This window comes from Dipteris shenzhenensis, chromosome 21, assembly GCF_047967505.1.
Source record: "Dipteris shenzhenensis isolate YYH24624 ecotype China chromosome 21, Dip_SZ_1.0, whole genome shotgun sequence".
Taxonomy (NCBI): domain Eukaryota; kingdom Viridiplantae; phylum Streptophyta; class Polypodiopsida; order Gleicheniales; family Dipteridaceae; genus Dipteris; species Dipteris shenzhenensis.
Genome location: NC_141616.1, coordinates 53001683 through 53025174, shown reverse-complemented (window position 1 = coordinate 53025174; position 23492 = coordinate 53001683). Strand labels below are relative to the sequence as shown.

Sequence of the window (23492 nt, the reverse complement as noted above, 5' to 3'; positions counted from 1 at the left end):
AATTATTGACATCATTATTATCAAGACGGCCTAATGTTGACGCTTAGATCTTGATTTTGGGGTTTTGATGGACCCCTCGGTCTTGATAGGACCAAAACTCACGTGGGAGGGGCCGCCTTGGGCGTGGCTTTGGTCTCAAAGACCAAGAGAAAACCAAGGGAGGCTCTTGTGCCAACATCATGGGAGATGTGCCTTGAATAGATGAAGGGGTGGATGGGATTGTGATGATGAAGCCACGCTCTGGCCAAAGGGCCTACATAAGGAAGGACGCTATGAAAATGGAGAAGTGGACGGGGGATGGGGAAGATAAAGCTGTGGGTGGGGGAGGGGAGAAGAAAGATCGGATAAAAGGGGAGCATGTGGTGAGGGTGATTACCATCTGTGCTGCTGAGCAACACAGAGCGGTGGGGCGGGGGGAAGGGGAACGGCAGGCTAGGGGTGGAAGATGAGGAGGACCAGGAGAAAGAGGAGCAACTGAGGGCGTGGGGCAAAGGGGGAGAGGGTCTAGAGGTACTGGAGGAGTGAAGGGATAAATGATGGTAACGAGTGGACAACCTAAGCTTGGGGTAATCTCATGGGCTAGCTGGGAATTTTGAGGCGCTAGCGGGAGAGGATCTGCCAGAAGATCAAAGACGACATCATCCTCAAGTGTCAAGGGGCATCTCCCTTAGGCTTCTCTATTAGCTCCCACTGTGTGTGGGGGGGGGACAGTAGAGCCTTGTGCTTGCCTATTGTCAACGGCGTGAACAGCGCCTGTGGTTATTTGCAGCTCGCTTGCTTGGCTTCTTCTGGCTCACACAAGTCCACACTCCCATGGATGGCTTGACCCAAGGGATCTGTGACTCATGTTTATGTCTGGCTGGATGGCCATCCACCCTATTGACTCTCTCGCTGCTGACCAAGAGGTTGTTTTGGTGGGTGGGAACTTGATGTGCATGTCGAGAAAAGGCTCTCGCCAGGTGTTTCGTCAGTCTACACCGAGGCACTACCCTAAGAGGCCTAAAACCTCAACCCTCAGTCAAAACTCGCTACCATCTGAGGTCTCCAAAAGGATTTCCTCGAGGAGCTACTTTGGAAACTCTACGATCACCCTAAGCCATGGCACCCTATTATCGACAAGGACTGGGGCTGCCGTAAATGGGGACTCCATCACTGTATTGGAACAAGCTTGAATGGAAGACAATATGGACCGGTACTGCCGTGAGAAATGAAGTGCAATTGGAACCACATGGAATGTCATATCCATATCATCAACTATGAAACCAAAGTACCATGGTATGATGTGGGCCGAGGGAATATAAGACTCTGCTCCACGACAACGACCTCGGTAGTGTTGGGTGTTACGCTCAAGTTGAGGTAACATGACCTCAGAAGGATCGGTCGACATTTTCCTTTAAAGGATCAACGTTTGTATGATATTTGTTGGGCTTTGCATAAATGATCAGAAAGGAATTAAAGTCAAGGTCCTTGGTGAGGGTGATATGGTACTAGACTAGGTGGATCTAAGGCTAAAGGGTCTAAATGCATTAAATGTGCCAAGGGGCAAATGATTCAATGATATCCAAGAGAGGGGTAAATGATGCATTTAGGAGGTACCTTAGAATGAAGACATGTGGCATACTAGATCCATCTAGGGAATTGTGGGCTCTGGTATTCAGCTTGCAGGTCCTTCTCACGTTTTTATTATTGTAATGAGCTTGCTTAACCAGGGAACGGCTGGGTGGTTATTCATAGTGCTATCACCTGTTAATTGGTGTTCGTCCAATTCGTGGTCTCGAATAAGCTGTAAATTTTAGTCGTTTCATTTTGGTATCAAAGTGGATTGGGTTGGATCGAGGGTTCATCGTAAGGCCTTGCGTATCGCCTTTGAAGATTTGGTTGTAACAAGAAAATTTTCTTGGATATCATTTGCCACCGTAACCAACCGCAATGTCATAGCATCCGTGAGACTTATTCCAAGAAATATAAAGACGACCTTGCGTTTGCAGAGGTTAGATGTTTGTGAACGTCATCACAGTTGCAGGATAGCAGGATCACGTACAGTCCCAGGTTCGCAATTTGGTGCCTTCAGGGCTCTTTAGCATCGCGAAGGGGCAGTTATTGCACACAACTTGATTAGCTGGCGTTGTTATGAGCTGTTGGAAATTTGGTTAACACCAAAGGCTGGAGCGGAACATCTTATGGGTGGTGGCGTTCGAATCATAGGTCAATTGTTGTACGAAGTCCATGCCTTAGAATAGTCGCATAGGTTTGTTTTCTTCACCATCGGATTGAACACCATGGTGTCGCCTTTAATTACATTTATCACGAAGCAATTTTGGAGCGTCAAATGGTTATGGTTTGGGGCTAAGGTCACAAAAGTGTCCCAGTGGATCCTTAAGGAGCAAAGGATCATTTGAGTGCGTAGAGCTGGGCGTGATGTAGCGTCCAGATCAGATACTCACAGAAATTTGGTGAAGGAGATCTCAGGAGCGAGGCAACCGTTTGAACGATTTTATTGACAAAGGACACGTCATTTAAGGTCTTTGGACCTTGAGATTAAAAAAAAAACCCCACATCATCTATTCAGGATAGATTATAAATGCAAATTGGGAGTGACAAAACAAAGACAAGTTAATCTCTTCATACGGCAGAAATATGACCAGGGAGCTTTCTATACCTGTCAAATTTCGTTGTAGCATATGTTAGTTTATTTGCCCTTGGTATTTGAGGTTTTTGAGATTGCAGGAGTTTCCCTAGTATAGGGAAAAGTGGTTGCAGTTTGATATATGCCTGGTTAGCTGTAAATTTGGGAGTTGGGCTTTCGATTGTGGATACAATTTACGTGTGTTAACAAATTATATTTAAAAAAAAAAAACCCACACGCACTCATTGACCTAAATGGAAGTAGAAGAAGAAGCTTCTCGGGTGGATCTCGTAGAGTCAGGAGTCCGGCTGACCCCGTAGGTGTCGCACCCAACAGGCCATACACTGTCTAGTAGAATTGCATTGTAGAATTGCATTATTGGAGGATGCCTTGCAACAGATTTTAGCACAACAATTACAAGCAAATGTAGGGCAATCTGAGCTCAGGAAAATGATTCATAGTATGTCTGCTAGACCGTCTCGAGAAGAGAAAGGTAAATCTCCAATAGAGCCTGAAACCAGTGTTCATACGATTGAGCCTAGGAGGGCTACGGTGCCTAGTATTGCCAATTATAGGCCAGAAAAGTATTTTGGTCGGATGTCTGACCGTAGTTCCAATATCATAGAAACCTGGTCACACAAGTGGGACAAGGCCTTTGCCATCAGAAATGATATGAAGAAAATCCGCGAGGCCACCCATATGTTTAATGAGGCAGCGGATGGGTGGTGGATAAAACAGCAGAAAGATGGATTGGCATCCACTACTTGGGAGGGGTCTAAAAAGAATTTAGAAAACACTTCTTACCTCCTGACGAAGCATCCCGAGCTTGGGATCAGTATCAAAACCTTCGTCAGAGAAATTTATTAGTGGCGGAATGCACTGATAAGTTCAGAGAAAGTGTAATGAAAGTTTATGAACCTCTACCTCAGTCAATCCAGGTAAAAGATTTTATCTTTGGATTGAATGATCGGATCAAGATGGAAGTTTGAGCTAAGTATGCAAACACGCTAGATGAAGCAATTGCCATAGCCTTGAACTATGAGGATGCAAAAGGGAACAGACCAAGTGGGTTTGTGCAGGTTGGGACTCGGTATGAGTACTCGAAGAAAACTGGGTTTAAGAAGAAGTCGATTAGCAAAAGGCGTGTCTCACAGCCTAGTGGTCAACTCAAGCAAGCGACACCAGTTGAGACTCCTAAATCAAGTACCACCATTGGAATGAAAGAAAAGTAGCACCAATGGCAGCCCGAGCTTGGTCGAAGTCTTCTTTGAACCTAGAGCAAAGAGAAAAAGCAAGGAGAGAAGGCTTGTGTTTTGGATGCCTTCAGCCTCATCAGTGGAAAGATTGTCCACGAAACAAGGATCGTTGGATGGCTGAGATGGTGATCTCAGAATGCGACGTGGAAATGGAGGGAAGTCCCATAGCAGAACAGATGCAGAGTCAGCTAGCGGGATCTTCTTAAAGGTCAGTACCTGTTTTGTTATGTGTGTATGTTGCTAAGTTGGTAACTAGTGCACTTGATAATGTCCTGTCAAAGCTTGCAGCAACAGGGTATACAGCCTTTAATGATACGGAGTTAATTAAGATGAAAGGCCAACTAGCTAATCATATTGTCATTGTGTTGTTTGACTCAGCGTCAACGCACAATGTAATTAACTCCAAGCTTATAAAGAGGCTGAAACTAAAGACTAGCCCATCTGACTATGCATATACAGTCAAAATAGCAGATGGAAGTTTAACTGAAGTATGGGACCAAAGGGTTACCCAGTTGGAGCTTCGAATTCAGGACTATGCTGAGAAGCTTGATTTTGAAATGACAAAGCTTACTCATGCAGACATAACCCTGGGTAAGACTTGGTATTCTAGAAAGAATCCAGCCATAGATTGGAAAAATCACATTTATCAATTCAAGATGAATGATGTGTTGTATGTCTTACGAGGTGAAAAAGATATACCTCAAGGACCGTTGGTTTCCATAATGGAAATTCGAAAAGCTCAAGAAGAGTTTTTGTTTCTTTATACAGCATCGGTAGAGCCGATTGATGATTTTTCGGCTAGCACTGATGTTGCCCAAAATGGAGAGATGGCTAAGCTGGCTGATCAAATAGCAGAGGAGTTCTCTGATTGTTTTAGGGATGAGTTACTTATGGGTTACCTCTAGAGCGGAATGTTCAGCATAAGATTTAACTAATCTCGAGCGCAGAACCTGTAAATAGACCTCCCTATAGGTTGAGTTTTACCGAAGAAGCGAAGGTATGAAGATAACTGAAAAAATACCTCAAGCTGGGCCAGATCCAACCCAGTTTCTCACCTTTTGCTTCGCCAGTGATATTAAAGCAGAAGAAAGATGATACTTTTCGCCTTTGTATAGATTACAGAGCATTGAATAATATCACTATTAAGCACATGTATCCGATGGCTCGGATCGATGATTTGCTAGATGCGTTACATGGGGCCGTTAATTTTCAATAAGATAGATCTTAAATGTGGCAACCATTAGATCCGTATTAGAGCCGAGGATGTGCATAAAACCGCTTTAGAAGTAGGTTTGGACATTATGAGTTTTTGGTAATGCCGTTTGGACTCACCAATGCTCCAACTACATTCGTCATGCTTATGAACGATTTACTACGTTCGTATATTGGAAAGTTTGTAGTACACTTTATTGACGATATTCTTATATTTAGCAAAAGTGTTGCTGAGCATTACGAACACTCAAGAATAGTGTTCAGTACTTTGAGGAAAGCCACTCTTTATGTAAATAAAAAGAAAACTATACTATGCATGGTAAGACTTGAATATTTAGGATTCATAATTACTCCTGAGGGGGTAGAAATGGATCCAAAGAAAGTGACTGCGATACTGACTTGGCCAATCCCTCAGAGTTTGACCGCTTTGCGATCATTCTTGGGATTTGTCCAATTTTATCGAAGGCATATCAAAGGATATTTCGAAATAGTATCACCATTGACTAATCTGATCTCAGATATTGTTGGGCTTTACGTAAATGATCAGAAAGGAATTAAGGTCAAGGTCCTTGGTGAGGGTGATATGGCACTAGACTAGGTGGATCTAAGGCTAAAGGGTCTAAATGCATTAAATGTGCCAAGGGGCAAATGATTCAATAATATCCCAAGAGAGGGGTAAATGATGCATTTAGGAGGTACCTTAGAATGAAGACATGTGGCATACTAGATCCATCTAGGGAATTGTGGGCTCTGGTGTTCAGCTTGCAAGTCCTTCTCACATTTTTATTATTGTAATGAGCTTGCTGAACTAGAGAACGGCTGGGTGGTTATTCGTAGTGCTATCACCTGTTAGTTGGTGTTCGTCCAAGTCGTGGTCTCGAATGAGCTGTAAATTTTAGTCGTTTCATTGGGGGAACTCAATGGGAAAGAAGAATACCCATCCCATTGATCAATACCTCTTGGATGTAATCACCCTCCTATGCCAAACTCACATGGATCCAATATCTAACCTGCCTCCTCGTGGGGCCCATTATGTACCACGCCACTGCTCTATCCTACAAAGACTAAACTGCAATCTTCACCTACTTGGCCTCTAGAAAAGGAAATCGAAAAGGCCTATGGGAGTTGAGAGAGCTGCCATAACCTAAAATCACCCTCTAGCCAAGACCAAGGGTCGCCACACAAGGATTACAATCCCCAAGAAGATGAAGCAAAACATTGCTTATGCTACTAAACAGAAAGGCGAATGGGATACAAGGAAAAGGAAGGAGGGATGGAAAAAGGAAGAGAAAAGGAGGAGGTTCTACAGCTTGTAGCCACCCCGAAAACCTTCCTGGGTTGGGAAAAAACTGTGAGAAAAATGGAAGCAAGAACAAGAGTAAGCAAGTAGAGAGTGAGCTAAATGTAGATCACTCCCAAAGTGTACTGAATAAAGTGTAGTACAAGAAAGAGATGTGGGGTTTTGTCTAAGTGACAAAACCCTATCTAATCACTAACCGTAGTTAGAGATTACATTGTGGTTAGGGGGCAAAACTTCTAAGAGGAAAAAGTGCCCCCCTAACCCACTTATTACATTACATTGGCCATTGCCTAGAATATAATAATAATTCTAACACCCCCTTGCAGTGCCAATGTGGTGTACAAGGTAGTGATCAATCACCAAAAGGAGAAAAGTTTAGGTTAGGAGGAAAAACCTCTAAGAGGGAAAAGTGCCCCTAACCCACTTATTACATTACATTGGCCATTGCCTAGACTATAATAATAATTCTAACACCCCCTTGCAGTGCCAATGTGGTGTACAAGGTAGTGATCAATCACCAAAAGGAGAAAAGTGTAGGGCACTACGAAATGCCTCAAACTTCTCACATGGAAGTACTTTGGTGAAGATGTCTGCAACATTGTCATGTGTTGACACATAGATCATACTGATCTCCCCTTCATGCAACTTCTCTCTGACATAATGATAATGAACCTCAACGTGCTTCGTGCGAGTATGAAACACAAGATTCTTTGCCACTGCTATAGCACTCTGACTATCAATAAGAATTGGAGAAGGATCCTCCAATAAGAGACGAAGATCAGTGAACAAACGTCGCAGCCAAACACACTCAACTGTCGCTGTGAAAGCTGCCCTGTACTCAGTCACATGAGGAAGTAGCCACTGTAGATTGCTTCTTGCTCAGCCAAGAAATGCAAGCTTTGCCCAAATTACCACTAGTGGACTGCCTAGTATCATAGTCTCAGCCCAATCTGAATCACTGTAAGCATGCATTTGCAAGTCACCCCCCCTGGGAAACATCAAGCCAAAAGACTTTGTGCCTTGCAAATAACGGAAGATGCATTTTACAGCTTGCCAATGTGTTGTCTTTGGGATGCGCATATACCTGCTCACCTGAGATACTACATACACATAGCAATGCAACGCTTGTCTTGTATAAACTAGATCCCCAAATAAAAATTTAACATGCCCAAATTTGTCATCTCAAATTCAGCTTTCAACTCAGCCTTAAAATCTGCAATTATATCCTCATTTGACCCTGTGAGTAGCATGTCATCTACATAAAGAATGATAACCAAAATATCCCCCCCATCCTTCTTGATGTGGAGGGTGCTTTCGGTGGGACTATTATGTAACCCCTTACTTGCCAAGAATGCATCAATCTTGGCATACCATGCACGTGGGGCTTGTTTCAGCCCATATAAAGCTTTGTTAAGCTTGCAAACCTGAAGTGCATTGCCAGAAAAGTTCAAATCCAAGAGGTTGCTTGGCAAAAATCTCTTCCTGCAAGTCCCCATTAAGGAAAGTTGTTTTTATGTCCAACTGATGGACATTCGAAACAAAATTTGCAGCCATTGCAATAACTGACCGTACGGTGGTCATCTGGGATGTAGGAGCAAAAGTCTCCTCATAATCTATGCCCTTCTTCTATGCATAGCCTTTGGCAACCAGCCTTGCCTTGTACCTGTCAATAGATTCATCTGGCTTCCTTTTCACCTTGAAAACCCACTTGGTACCAATGGCATGCTTACCTGGTTGTAAATCCACAACATCCCAAGTCTGATTTTTCTCAGTGGACTGCAACTCATTGTGCATGGCATGCATCCAATGCACAATATCCTTTGCTTCTTCAAAAGAGTCAGGCTCCTCTTCATCAAGAAGAGTCCAGATGTATTTGATTATGTATGATCAGACTTAGGATTCAGCACGGGTGATGATGCTCGTTTCAGTAGCTCAACCCTTACTGTGATTTGTATCAGGTTTTCTTTCAGTCTCATAGACCCATTAGTCTTCGGAAGACTCTAATAAAATTTCTTTGTTTTCTTTCTTTTTCTCACCTAAAAGAGCCCCCCCCCCCCCCCCCCCCCCGCGTGCCTTACTGCACTACGAATCCTAGCAGGGAATGGGACCTCAACAAGCTTACTTTCCCTAACAGTCTGGAGCAACTAATTCGGGACTGTTTTGGCTGCGTGTATCTCTTGAATCTCTTGCCTGACAACTTCATCCACACCCTGTGGAGGTACAAAATCAACGTGTGCCTGAATCGGGGCATGTGGATCAGGAGGAGGTTGCTGTACATTCTGATTTTCAGCATGAACCTCAGCGGGGCAGCCAAATGCTATAGGAAGCATCCCCTCAAAAACATCATTTGAAGAAGCTGGAATCTGAAATACAGCATGTGTACGAGCTGAATTTTCAGAGAATATAACATCTCTACTCACAAAAATCTTGCGTGAAGCAGGATTGTAGGGACGATAGCCTTTGCTTTGTGAACTATACCCCACAAAAATGCATTTAAGTGCCTTATTTGACAGCTTGTGTCTAAACTCCATAGGCACGTGGGCATATGCAACACAACCAAAAACTTTGAAGTGATCCACTGAAGGCTTTCTCCCATGCCATGCCTCATAGGGAGTGATTGTCTTCAAAGCCTTTGTGGGAGCTCGATTTAAAACATAGTTGGCACACATGAGGCCTTCAAGCCAAAACCTGTGAGGCAAATTTTTACTGGTAAGCATGCATCTATCCATCTTCATAAGAGTGCGATTCTTCCGCTCAGCTTTGCCATTCTGTTGAGGTGTAAGCCTCACTGTAAGCTAATGCGTGATGCCTTCAAAAATGCCTCAAACTCATGAGACATATACTCCCCCCCTCTATTTGTGTGAAGTGTTTGCACGTTGAGTCCTGTCTCATTCTCAACCATAGCCACAAAGTGTTTGAAATGCATAAACACTTCTGATTTTGCCTTAAGACCATAGACCCAACTGTAGTTGGTGAAGTCATCTACGAATGTGACATAATAAAGATAACCCCCAAAAGCAGGTGTCGTCATGGGACCACAAACATCACTTTAAATAAGCTGTAATTTCTGTGTAGCTTTCACTGCACCATCCTTCTTGAAAGGAAATCTATGCATCTTGCCAAGGATGCAACCCTCACATGCATGAGGAGGAGGTGACTCTAAAGGAGGCAATGCATCAACCATATCATGCTTTTGTAGTGTCATCAAGCTGCCATAACTCATGTGGCCATATCTGGCATGCCATAACTCCGCATTCTGCATCGCAGCAATGGGAGTGCTCATTGATAATGCAAGATCGGATCTTCTTTCATATAAATCACGCTGAAAAAGACCCCGATACAAAGTGCCAGACAACATCAAAGCATAGTCATTCTCTTTGTCTGTGACACTGAAAGCAAATTCTTTTTTATGCCTGGCACATAAAGAACATCTGAAATTCTGAAATATGTGCCATCAGTGGATGTGAGTATAATGTCCCCCACTCGACACACTGAATAAGAACTATTTGCACAAGTCACCTTCTTTTTAGTAGGTGGTGGATGTAGAGATGCAAAAAGGCTCTTCTTAGAAGTGATGTGCTTAGAAGCACCACTATCAAAATACTAGGTATTCAGTGTCTCATTGACACTGAGAGAGCATGCATCCTTTGAAGGATCATAACTGCAAGTCAAGAAAGCAAAAGGATCATCATCACTAGTGACTATAGCAACTAAACTGCCCACTGAAAAATCTGAAGTGCAAGACAGAAAGGCATAGTGCTCTTCCACAAAGTTGGCTGCAACATCCCCCCCATCAAGTGAATGAGGAGCTGAAGCATCTGACACAACCATCCCTGAATCCCTCTTCTTTTCTTTAGCTAGTGCTTCTTGCATTCACCAATATCATGACCTGGCTTCTTGCAGTAGTGACAAATGCCCTTCTTTTTATGCTTATCTGCATCACCCTTAGCCTTATAAGAGGGCTGTCCTAAATCAACTTTATGCTGATGTGAGGGCTGATTGGCATGTTGCTTTTGCTGCCCTTTTCCCTTGGGTTTGAACTTGGAAAGCATGGCATGTTCGCCAGCCCGGGTTGCCATATTTCTTCGTGTCTGCTCCTCTTGTAACATAAGTCCTACCAACTCGTGAAAGAGAGAGGATTGCTGTCCCCCCTCAATGACAAATTCAGCGAGGTGTGGAAACCCAGATAGGACTCAAGAAGAGAATTCAGAGTGGTGGTAATCATCTCTGAATCCGGAATGACTTCATCAATATTCAACACTTGCTCCCTCAAATCCTGAAGCTTTGTGAGGTGAGAATTCATGGAATCTCCCTCATCCATATGCATATGGTCGCTTCAGAAAGGAAACTCTGGCATCATTTCTTGCTGCAAACATACTCTCTAGTATTTCCCAAGCTGCCTTTGATGTCTTGCATGACCGAATGTAAGGTATAATGAACCTCTTGATAGAGAGATAAATCACTGATAGAGCTTGTGCATCCCTAAAATCCCATATTTTCTGCTCTGCTGTGGGAGCTCCTCAACAGCTCTAACTACTTATGCTGTATTTTGTCCTCTACCCTTGCCTCCAGCTGTAGGAGTTACAGGTGTGGCCACTGTAATTGGTCTTGCTTCATCTCCATTGACATAATCCCAAAGATGTCTACCAACCAAGATATTGTGAACCATAAAACTCCACAAGGAGTAGTTGGTGCCATCCAACTTATCCTCCTGTGTGAAGACTCCGAACACCTCATTGGGGTTGTTTTGAGCCATTTTTGCCACATAGACTCAGAAATACATCAAACTGAACAAGTAAAATCCCTTCCTGGGATGCAAAATGCACAAGTAAAATCTGCCAAAGAAAATCTGCCCACAGTGACAAATACTGTCACAGCCTATCAAAGGCTCAAAATGCACCACAATGCTCTGCTGAATGCACAAAAATCTGCAAAAAGTGGCAAAAGTCTGCAAACTGACTCGTACTAAGTCCAGAAATGCTTACAAACTTCCAAAATGCTCTTTTACCTGCAAAATTGCAACCCAAACGCAAAAGCCCCAATTTTTTGTGGAAAATTGCATACAAAAGAGGGCATATGGTTTGAAAGCCCGAAATGTTGCACAATTTGCACTCTACCTGTAAAAGCCCCAATTTTACTGCAAAAATTGCAGTGTAATTGCAAATGCCCCAAATGTCTTCACCGCCTGCAAACTAACTGCAATGTCAACCCAAAAATTGCACGCACCAGAGCACTCCAAAAAATGCAATGTGTCTGCAAAGAGCTCAAAAGACCCAATTTCTCTGCAAAGAGAAGAACCTGCAAAGGAATGTGTCTACAAAGTAATCCTGCAAGGAAAACCTGTACAAAGTGTTGACGCCAATGAAAGGTACAAAGGCCTCCAAAATGTACGAAAATCCGTATTGTGTACGGATATGCAGCAACAGTACGAATGAAAGCTGTACGAAAATCTATGCGTACGGTGTACGGTGCAGAGAAGTACGGACTATTAACTGCAATTGTGCAATGGAACTATGCAACGGTACGGGGCTGACACGTGCAGGTACGAAATGCAACAAAACTGTACGGCGCTATAGTATGGAATGGTGGCACATGAGATGTACAGTGCAAGAGTTGTACGGATGTACAAACCTGACAATAGTGCATGGGCAAAACCATACGGAATCCGTACATTTGTACGGACTGTACAGAACGACGATCTTGGGCTAGAGCGGGCTGAAGTGCGGGAGCTAAGAGCAGATGTGGGAGCAAGCAGCAGGTCCGGGAAGGAGAGCTGCTCTGATACCAAATGTGAGAAAAATGGAAGCAAGAACAAGAGTGAGCAAGTAGAGAGTGAGCTGAATGTAGATCACTCACAAAGTGTACTGAATAAAGTGTAGTACAAGAAAGAGATGTGGGGTTTTGTCTAAGTGACAAAACCCATCTAATCACTAATCGTAGTTAGAGATTAGACTGTGGTTAGGGGGAAAAACCTCTAAGAGGGAAAAGTTCCCCTAACCCACTTATTACATTACATTGGCCACTGCATAGAATATAATAATAATTATAACAAAAACAGCCACCAACAAAGAAGGAAAAAGGGGCTGCTAGACCCTAGCAAAAAACAAGGTAGAAAGGCCTTGTTGCAGCCTTGAAAACCAGCTCAAAGGCTAGCTCCAAACAAGCAAAGGAGAACAGTGGCCAAAAGACCTGTGGCAGCTCTGAACAGTTGGGTGGCCATAAAAGAACAGTCCCACGGGATGTTTGAACCAAACCCGGGGGAGGTGAGGGAGCATGAAGGAGAGGGCAATACTAGAGGATGGAGAGAAGGCAACTGAGGCACAAAAAGTGGGCGGACAGTGCGAGGGAAAGAACGGGAGGGTGGCGGCAATGAGCGGGAAGGACGGCACGAAGAAAGAGGGGAAGCAAGGGCGGGGGAGGTGGGGGAGGCAAAGGCGGAGGCAGAACAGGGGCAGAGCAGCTAGTGAGGGGAGAGAAGTTCTTCCGGTGGAAGGCTGGAAAAGAGAGGTTGGGGGGTTAGAGGGAGCTACAGCAAGGAAACCAACACTACCTAGGTTTTGCACCCTTATACTTGACTTTTGAGACATAACTATAAAAATACTCATGTAACATTTAAATCCTCGGCATAATAAGCACAAAAAAGAAATCACAATACCAATACAATTAGCAGACCATACATAGACATGATCAATACCTTTCTTCCTTTAACAAGGCTTAGAGTGGCTTTTCCACCGTGTTTTTAAACCTCACCCAAAAAAGGTCTCTATCATAAGTTTTTTCTTGGTTTTGATGAATAAGCAATGAATTATTATTTTCTAAAGTTTAAAGACTTCTAAAGTAGACATAAGCATACCATGCTTATATATATTGTGAGTTTGTGTGAATAATATGTCCCTTTACCCAATAACTTCCTATTCGATTAGTTTGGGATGGAGGAGGGACATTAAACAGAGATTAGAGGCCAGATTGTCTTTTAAGTTTTATTACCGACCTTGTTTGGCCTATGCATTGGTGACAAGTCCATCATGCATTGGGAAGGGTAGCTCACCTAAGCTAATCCCCTAATCCCAATTCTACAATATGCAGATGATGTGGTTCTACTCTCCTCATGTTGTTGACAGTCTCCAATGGCACTTGGATGTGCACTACAAACATAGGGGCATACCTGTGGGTACTTGGCTTTAGTAGATGGGTAGACCCTCCTTGTGTATGCAGCTTGCAGAAGAATCTAGCAAGCATTGTTTATTGAGCTGCCCCAGCTCTAGAGTGGTATGGACATGTATCTTCAGGTTGTTCTCACATGTTACATCTCCAATGGCACTTGGATGTGCGCTACAAACATAGGGGCATACCTGTGGGTACTTGGCTTCAGCAGATGGATAGACCCTCCTTGTGTATGCGTTGTCAGCGTGCAGAGGAATCTAGCAAGCATTGTTTATGGAGCTGCCCCAGCTCTAGAGTGGTATGGACAGGTGTCTTCAGGTTGTTCTCACATGTTACATCCGAGTCCTTTCTGATGACATGGGGCGCTGCCCTTTGGGGGAGAGGATCTGGAGCCTTCACTCTCTTTGAGTCAAAGCCAAGAGACCACGGTTTCTTCATGTAGCGTCGCCAGAGACAGGGTCCCACAGAGGCCAGCATCATGGAGCCGCAGGATTTGCTTTTGGTACCTGTACCAGCCCAGGATTCCCTGCCTACTTCAACTGCAGGGTCAGCCTGGGAGGTGATTTCCAGCATTACCCTATGGCGGATATGGTGTTCGCGATGTTCTTTTGTCCTTGGGGGCCATTTATGCACGGAGGCTGACACTCTCGCTTCCATTTGGGCGGAGATTATCTTCACTCTCAGGAGTCAGTGGGAGCGGTGTACAGGCACCTCTTTGGCAGCTCGTGGGAGACTTATATCCTTCATGAGGACATGGGACTGCTCATTATTTTTTCATTTGACCCCTTTTGGGATGTCGTGGCATTTTAGACCACCACCATGGCTTTTTTGCCACATTGTTGAGGCTAGGGATAGAGTACTTTCTCTCCCACCTGTTGTATGTTTCATTTTGAATGGAATATATCACTCTTTTTTTTAAAAAAACTTTCTGTGAGAAACATGATCTAAAGGTCAAACAAGTTCACGATCTTCAACACATCTAGGGCCGTCACACATCGAGAGTTGTATTCCTTTGACAAGGCATCGATGGAGATTGTTGCATCCTATATGTACCTAGGTGTCCTTTTCTCAGCCCAATCTTTACGATGAGACCAGCCACGCATGCTCGTTCGAGCAGAGGATATGATGCACTAGCTAGACTCGAGCACCAGTGCTTTCACTCCCATTTCCAGGACCCTAGAACCAAGTGTCTTCTTTTTGAGTCACTTGTTCGTCCACCTGGGATGTACGGCAGTCCCTTTGGGAGGCATATCTATAGGAGACAGATCCGTCGAACATAGAGACTACATGTTCTGCTTCTTGCTCGGATGGTCCATAGCAAGCCATCCGTCCCACATGATACTCTACTAGCAAAGTTTGGGGCTTTAAATTTGAAACAGTTTACACAAAGTGGCAATGCACCCTCTTTCAATCTGAAAAGTCCATACAAAGCTTTAAATCATGACTCCATCAAGTATATTGTCCTCACTCCTTTATGTAGGCACTACCCCTCGTAGGCATCAGATTAAAAACATAGAAATGTGTAACTGGTAATTGCATATCATCACATGCACAATCATGTCAAATATGTCACCTCAGTAAAATTGCTTAGGAAGCTTGTTAAACAAAGTATTGTAAGTATGGAATGATGGCGTGCTTCATTCCGGAATTTCCACAAAACTCTCAAAATTTATATTTTAAGGAAAGGCATGTTTTGTGCCTACAAAAAAAACAGTAAACCCTTGACTACACGATCATTCACCCACATGCCATTCAAATTGAATGTCCAGCAATCCACTCCTCCATGGTAACCACAGCACGGGCTGTAAACGTGCGGCACGGGCTGTGAACGCTAAGACTGTGAGTAAATTCGTGTATGAAGAGATTTGCTGCAGATTTGATACACCATTAGAGTTGGTCTCTGACAGCGGACCAGGTTTCAGAAGTGAATTGATGGATTTGTTATGTGATATACTGAAAATCAAAACATAGATATGCCAGCCCTTGTTACCCCCAGTGTAATGGGATGAATGAGAATTATAATGGTGAATGCATCAACATAATGGGGAAGATCATGAGGACACATGAAAAGGATTGGGAGCTTGCTTTGCATTGGACATTATGGGCTTACAAGGTTGCAGTCAAGGAAGGTGCACAGTTTTCTCCTTTTCATCTTGTTAACAGGAAAGAAGCTTTGCTGCCCTTAGAAGTAGAGATTCCAGCCCTAAAAATCTTGATGAAGATGAGTGAAGAATCATGTACAGCTTATAAGAACAGGTTACTGGATTTGCAAGAAGCACAACTTGATAGACAGAAGGCAATTGAACATTATACCTTAACCCAGGACGAGAACAGAAAGAGGGCAAGCGGAAAATTCAGAGATAAAAAGATTGAAGAGGGTGATTTAGTTTTAAGGTATAACAGTAGTTTGGATTCTACTTTCAGGAAGAAGTTCGTGACTAAATGGGAAGGGCCCTTCTGTGTGACAAAGAAGTCTTACCAGCTTGAAGTTTTGGATGGAAAGCAACACAAGAATAGAGTCAATGGTTTCAGACTGAAGAAATATTTTGTCACAATTATGAGTGTGAGCAGTTGTCGTCCTGTTACTATGAAGCCAGACAAGCTAGAAGACCTCATGGATGAAGATATCTTAGAGGAGTTGCAGAACTTATACATGCCTGGCTGCTAGACATAAATGTCTGCAGATTGGGGGGGGTAGCAAAATGATGGGATAAATTTTGTATCTTGTTTTTTAGTGTAGATACAGGTAGGCACTTAGGTGTGCACAACTGCTAGTTGGGGGGCTTTTGGATTTAGAGGGAACTCTTTTGCAAGTTACAATTAGCTGATGTAAATATTTCAAGTTTACGTGCAGGGACACCAGTGGGAAATGATGAGTAGCTGTGTGGGTGCACTAGTTTACTCTAGAGCATTGTGGTATCCATGTGACATGTGTTGGCTTCAGGATGACATGTGTTCCTCATTGCCATCAATTGTCATGTGTTGATGTTGACCCGCGTGGGTTGATTTATGTGTGGTTTTTTGTGGGCATTCATGCATTAAATGCCTTGTATGAAGCTTGTGTGAAGAGGTGGTGTCTAAGGTCTAGGATTTGGGGATTAATTGTCTAGGCCTCCGTTTTTGTGAAGGGATTAGGAGAGTGGTAAAATTCATGTGCTGATGTGGCTGGAAAAAAAGGAAAGAAGAGCATGTGGTACAAGGTGGCTACATGATTGAATTCTGCATGCTTCTGGATTGACGAGTTGGCATGATACGTGGGGTGGCGGCTGCTGGAGAGTCTTGGAAAGGGTGATTGGTATCATCATGCAAAGGCACAGACGGGCAGAAGGGGGGAGATTGGGAGAGATAGCAGTCGTGGAGCTGAGCGGAGAAGAGTTGCATGAAGAGAAGGGTCGATCTGACGAACTGACAGAGAGAGCGCTGAAAGGAGAGCACTACTTGCTGGTCGACGCATGGATTGTGTATGGTTGTTCCACGTCTATGAACGGGATCATGCACGGGCTATGTTCAAATCACATACAAACTGCCTATGAGTTGTACACGGATCATGAGCAGAGAGTATTGTTGCTGTGTACGGTTGTATGGGCAGAGTGGGCTTCATGTTGTAGACAAGCACGCAGTGATTGTTACGCAGGGAAGGAGATCCTCAAGGGATTGGATGTGCTCCTTCATCAAGTCGAAATGGACGCTAGATTGAAGATGTGATGAGCTGAGCGGTGCTCGTGAATGATTGTGTTGCTGGAACGTGTCTACTAGCTCGATGATGACACGCTGGTGCCCTGTGGAATGTTTTGATCATCGAAGAGTACCTGATCTGAAATCGTCATGGTCTTGGGAGATTCTGAATCGTGGGGATTTATGTGTGCTTGTGTGCTTTGTTCCAGTCAGTTGTTGTAGGAGCTTGTCTTGAGTCTGTGACATGGATACCTGCTCCGAGTGTTGTGCATTTTGCTCTGTCCACATTGAGCTCCACACTGTTATGCTGATCCGGGGTGTCTAGAGTTCATCTCCAAATCTGAGACTATTTGTTGGATACAGAAACTAGTATTTAATTGAAAAGATGATGATGGTGACTTTGTTTTGTTTGAAGGCTTGTCTATTGGCTGGTTGAGAGAGGTGCTGGTAAGCAGAAAGCCATATTTAATCTATTTGAGGGTTTTCCACTGCTCCCCTACTGTTTTTTTAATGCTATCAACGTGTTATTATCAAACTTGCCTGATTGTCACTCATTTTAGCATTATATAGAAAAGATGAGATTCAAGTACCCGAATGTGGTTGGCACCATATAACTTTCTCGAAATCTCAATACACCTGCATCATACATAAACTCCTTTAATTCCATTTTGGATAGATATAATAAAAGCAAATTCGAATTACAACATCACAACCAAAAAACGCATACTCATATCTCCAGGGGTATTTACTTCTTACCCCATCAAGAAGATTCATTCCACCCAAAAACACCAAGAAAACATTAGCAAATTCTTGATTCAAAGAGCAACACTTACCATGCTACCAATATGTGTTCATATTGTCAAAATTTGACTGTGTTTCATAATTAACAACTATGTGTTGCAAGTTTTAGGCCCATGACACTTCGTTTTGATTCTTTTATCTAAGACCTTTTTTGCCCCCGGAGAATCTTCTCTTTGTGACTTCTTGTTGCCCTGTCTCAAAGCTTGTGCTATGCATTTCCCATGTTGCAAGAACTTCGCTGCTCATTCCTCTCCATCTCTAATGCTAAATGGGAAGGGGCCGTGAAGGCCATGGAAGTGCACATAAAAAGATGCCTCCACCAGATGACAACATCAAGAAGGTGTGCAAATTCAGTAGAAATTTGGAAGAATGCTTGGGGATATGCATGTACAAAACGAGTAGCCAAGTGGATGCTTTTGATAACATCAAAAAAGAGAAGAGTGCAATGGTGTTATGGATAGAGGGCTGCATGCGGAAACGTCTCGGTCTCCTCTCACACAACAAAGTGGGAAGTCTCGGGTGGAAAGTAGCAAACTGCAATAAACAAATCCTAGCCCTCCCTGACCAAATCCTGGCTGTCCGTACGCCGGACCCGGATCCAAAGAAATCTTGAGTGTATCTCTCTCCTCTCTAGAGAGAGAGAAAGAAAGTGTATTATTGTCCACTAAAGGCCAAAATGGGCCCATGGGACATCAAGAACTCTGCATACAAGATAGCACAAAATCAACGTGCCACAAAGAAGAGGCATCGTCGAATATCATCTAAGTGCTACGCAATACAATGCAAGTGAAAGTACATAATGTAAAATCTGAGCCTAAATACAAAGTAAACTAGATGCAAGGAAACCGCCCCTGGGTGCAAAATGGGGGGATGAGTACAATATGCCAATGCAAAGAGAGAGAGAGAGAGAGAGAGAGATCTATTAACATCCACGGGAGGCCTCGTGGGCCTATGGGACAAAGTACATAGAAAAGCGAACTCATACAAGCTGTTAGTGGGCTGAAGAAAAGGGCGCGCTAGGGCCCTTGCTGAGTACTAATCTATGCTAACAAAAATCAGAATCATGAATAGAAATAGTCAACTGCAACTACATAGTGGACCAGATCAATCTATCCAATATCAGAAAAACAAGTCAATCTCGGAGCTGGGACTCAGAAAACAGAATCACAAAACCAAAGCCTAGCACGGTGATAGCTCTTTGGTTGGCTGCGAAGATATCTCGTATATGTGTCTGTCGAGCTATCTCGTGCTGCAGTGGGGGACGTGGCCTCCTAGCTCTCTAAACTCTCTGAGCTATGTCCAGAGTGACCCCTCGTCTCTATCGGTCCCCCCTGAGGAAAGCTATGATAGGTCGGAGCACAATAGAGTGTACTCTGGGGACTCTCTGTCACGCATGTAGTTTTTGCGTCCCTCTCTCGGTAATACCGTGTCGGCTGCTAATCCAAACTGCTCTCATATCGGCTAGCTCCTCCACTCCACTGTGTCTTGGGGCTGACTCAACTGTATAGAAGTCTGTCATGTGTTGCTGTGCCCGATCAACCTCTATGTCCCGTGGTGGTCTAGCCATCCCTTGTTGCTCTTTGATCTGTCGCAGTAGTGTCTCCCTGTGCCGACGCATCTCCATCAGATAGAGCCCGTTACAGACCTGGTCATGGAAATGGATCAGTCGTTGTGATAGAGGGCCGAAGCCACTCCCCTCTAGATAGAGACACTGGTAACGCCCCCGGATCTCATAGTAGGTTGGGCAAACATAAAGAAAATGCTCTTCTATCTCAACCACCCCAGCGTACATAGCGTCCGTGCAGACCTGCTACTCTCCCTATCTCAATCATCAACTAATGGGACGAAACCCGCATCTCACCAATGGCAATCCTCAGTGCACAAAAGACTCCTCTATCCTCAAGATACTGGGGTTTGATGATGAATCCCTCCTTTGATACTCTCAAGAAGTGGTCGCGGTAGAACTGGGTCTTGGTGAGGAGCTCCTAGTCCCCCCCCCCCCAGTCTGGGATTTATGAAGCTGGAGGAGGTCTAGCGTGCAGACCTGCTACTCTCCCTATCTCGATCCTCAACTAATGGGATGAAACCCGCATCTCACCAATGGCAATCCTCAGTGCACAGGAGACTCCTCTATCCTCGAGATACTGGGGTTTGATGATGAATCCCTCCTTTGATACTCTCAAGAAGTGGTCGCCATAGAACCGGGTCTTGGTGAGGAGCTCCTAGTCCACCCCCCCAAGTCTGGGATTTATGAAGTTGGAGGAGATCTAGCTGTATGATACAGTTGATCTCATCTTGTGGGATTGACTCAAGAGGCGCATCCATGTCGTACTGAAAGGGGGGAAGCCTGTCCATCTGGATACCATGCCTGGCAAGCCATGTAGATATGTGTGCATACCATGTGTCTGCCCCGCTCTCTACTAGCAGTCTGGATGACTCTAGGGCCAACCTCAGAATTCTCCAATGGGGTGAGTACCAAACTTTGTGGATGAAATTCATTGTCTGAAAGATGGCATCAACCTGGAGAGATATCATGGCGAACTTTGCTTGTACTATCTCATGTGGGACTGAGGGCTTACATTGGATCATCCTAGACCCCATCGTCATGTAGCCGCTCGAAGCTCCTCCACTCTGTCCTCGAGAGATCGCATCCCCAAAAGGGTGCTGCATACATGGCAATCAGTCGCACTAGTGTGTCAAAAATCCAGCCCTTCGTCGGTAGATCCTGAAAGTACGGCTGGAAGCATTGTAGCTCTAGTCTAGCCAAAACACTACATGCTTGTGTGAGCCGTGCTTGCCTGGGCTGCATGGGTCATCGTGAAGATGGGTCCTCTGTAGATGTGCACGACTGCACTATCTCCACTGGCTTGCCACGATAAGTGAAACTAAGACGGCGAATTACTGCTTGTGAGGTGTTGAAGATCATAATCGTAGTTTTCCCAAGGTTGACCGTCACGTCTCTCTCTCTTTGCAGAACACCTCTATGGCCTCCAGATCTCTCTGCAGCCCCTCCGCTGAAGAGGATATAAGGACTCTGAGAAAGAAAGAAAGAAAGAAATTTTATTAAAGGTCCACGGAAGGCCATACATGGCCTATGGGACACAAAATCATCCGAAAGGAAAATACATCATCAACGATGCGCCAACTAGGTGGCCTCATCGTAATACCGCTAAGATGCCAAAAATGGCTACAAAAATCCTGGATACAAAATGAAATGAAATAGAGTACCAAAAATGCCTAGATACAAAATGTAAAATATGAAATATGAGGAACATCGTCTTCCCTAAGGGGTCTGTGATCCAAAGAAATGATGGAGAGAGAGAGAGAGAGAGAGAGAGAGAGAGGTCTTTGGGAGGCTATGATACATGGCACAATCAAAATAGTATCACATACAAGCCACTAGGGGCTGATGAACAGGCAGGCTAGGGCCCTTGTTGAGTGCTCTACTAGGAAAGAAACTCAAGAAGGAGATGTAATCAACTATGATCCTAATGCCATGGCAGTCCTCCGATGGAAATGAAGATATTTTGTATTTGTCTCTGTCACGTCATTTCTCACCGTGGTGGGGGCATGGCCTGCCTGATCTCTGCATCCAGTGGGCCATCTCAAGAGTGATACTTCAACTCCAACAATCCCATATGAGTAGATTCGGAATAGACTGGACCTCCATCGCATGTGCTCTGGTCAGCAGTCTCTGCCCTGTACGTGGTCTCCAAGACATTAGTCCCCTAGAAGGGTGTTCCACTTATGGCTGTCGGCCTCAGTAGGGTATCATAGAGCAATCCTTTTGTTAAGCGATACTAGAGTGTGCCTGAAAGCACTATCCCTCTAGTCAACATCCAACAACCTATCACTATTTCTAGACCACAGTCCCTCGACGAAATCTGCATAGAGACCTCAACTAGAAAGCAAAATCCAATTGAATCAAATCAGTGAAAGACAGGCATTTACATGAATCATTAACTAACCCTTGCCTTATAATTTCTATTCATACGAGGTGTTTACCTGTTCTTTCTTCATGCTCCCCGAATTACTCAGTTTCCAGCTCATTTTTCTTAGCAGCCTGGATAGTATGTACTGAGGTCTGTTGGCTCGAATGGTATAGCTATCTTCAATCATTGGCCACTTTGATCATGCTAAGAGAAGGAAATTCAATATCTCATTCTTCACTTCCATGAGTGCCAACGTTCAAGAGTTTATTCCAAAATGATAAATGGCCAAAATAACTGTGAAACCACCCCTAATTGCTAAAACGAAATGCATGCACTACACAGACATATATCTTTACACCACATTGGGTTTAGCTTTGTATGTCCCCACTTGCATCAACACATCCATTAAGCATAATCATTGGCCAGCAACTTGAACATCTACACACCAAAATCGTAAAACATTTAAACAAATTCTCTCATGTGGAATGTGACCAGAGTTTCAATCCAGATTCAAAAACTACAAACATGTATACAAATAACCTAATTGCAGACTTTCACTGCAGATGAATCCTTCACAAGTTGTCGATCGCATTCATTGAATAAAAGAATGGAGTCGAATGTAAGTAGCATGCCTTTCTAGATATTTCTCACACTCATTGAGCTTGCCTTGTCGTTGCAACATCATAGTCAAGGAATCAATTGCAATAATCAGGTCCAACGGGCTGAAATCCTGAGAGCGGATGCATATAAGAAAATTGCATGATATGGGAACCAAGATAACATGTGAAGAGTAAACTATGTCCAGTAGAGAACTACACAATAACACCATTTTCATACTATTACTTAGAACCTTCATGCTACTCCTTGAATGTCATTTTTCATACTACTTTGAAAACAATATCCTTAACATCAATTCTATACCTTCACAAATCGAAGCTTAGACTAGAATCCTTGAAGAAACCCACCAAGAAATCCCAGTGTCTCTCAGCCATAACACACCTTGAGCACTGCAAAACCTTCATCCTTTGTCATCCCAGTGCATGAAGTCCTATTGACTACTCCATTGAAAATAATGCTTCCCACTTGTGTGGGCATCACCTCGTAATTTACTTTCCAGCTTGGAAAGAATAAGTGGACAAGCTTAGAGCAAAACTGGAATGACTTGCACACACTCAGATATTTACAAAGAAAGTTAGGGCTTCGTAAGAAACCCTATGTCCAATCATAGATTAAATGCTAAGTGACAAACAGCATGCCACATATACACTCCTAAATTTGTTATAGACCCATAAGCTAGAGGACTCATAACCTAGAGGACCATAGATACCTCAGCTTAACTAATGTCTGATTCTAAATTAGAAGCCTTGACATAGAGCTATAGAACCCTTAACACTAGTTACACAAGTCTCCATCCTAATGACCAAAGTAGCCTAGTGTTTGATACACAGATATGATAGAATGTTTACAACCAATGAGGACACCATTCCAACATTCCTCCTAATAATGCAAAATGGTTTTTAAAAAAT

At 43.8% G+C, this 23492-nt stretch overlaps 1 protein-coding gene across 1 annotated transcript in view; it reads right to left on the bottom strand.

The window, feature by feature from the left end:
- Positions 1 to 23492, bottom strand: part of LOC147889059 (Tetratricopeptide repeat (TPR)-like superfamily protein) — a 247182-nt gene that overhangs the window by 71153 nt on the left and 152537 nt on the right. Inside the window, exons 12-13 of the mRNA XM_087392741.1 lie at positions 22599 to 22696; positions 17824 to 17869 (exon numbers count right to left, since the gene is read on the bottom strand). Of these exons, the coding sequence (XP_087248867.1) occupies positions 17824 to 17869; positions 22599 to 22696 (144 nt within the window). The remainder of the gene's footprint in view (positions 1 to 17823; positions 17870 to 22598; positions 22697 to 23492) is intronic.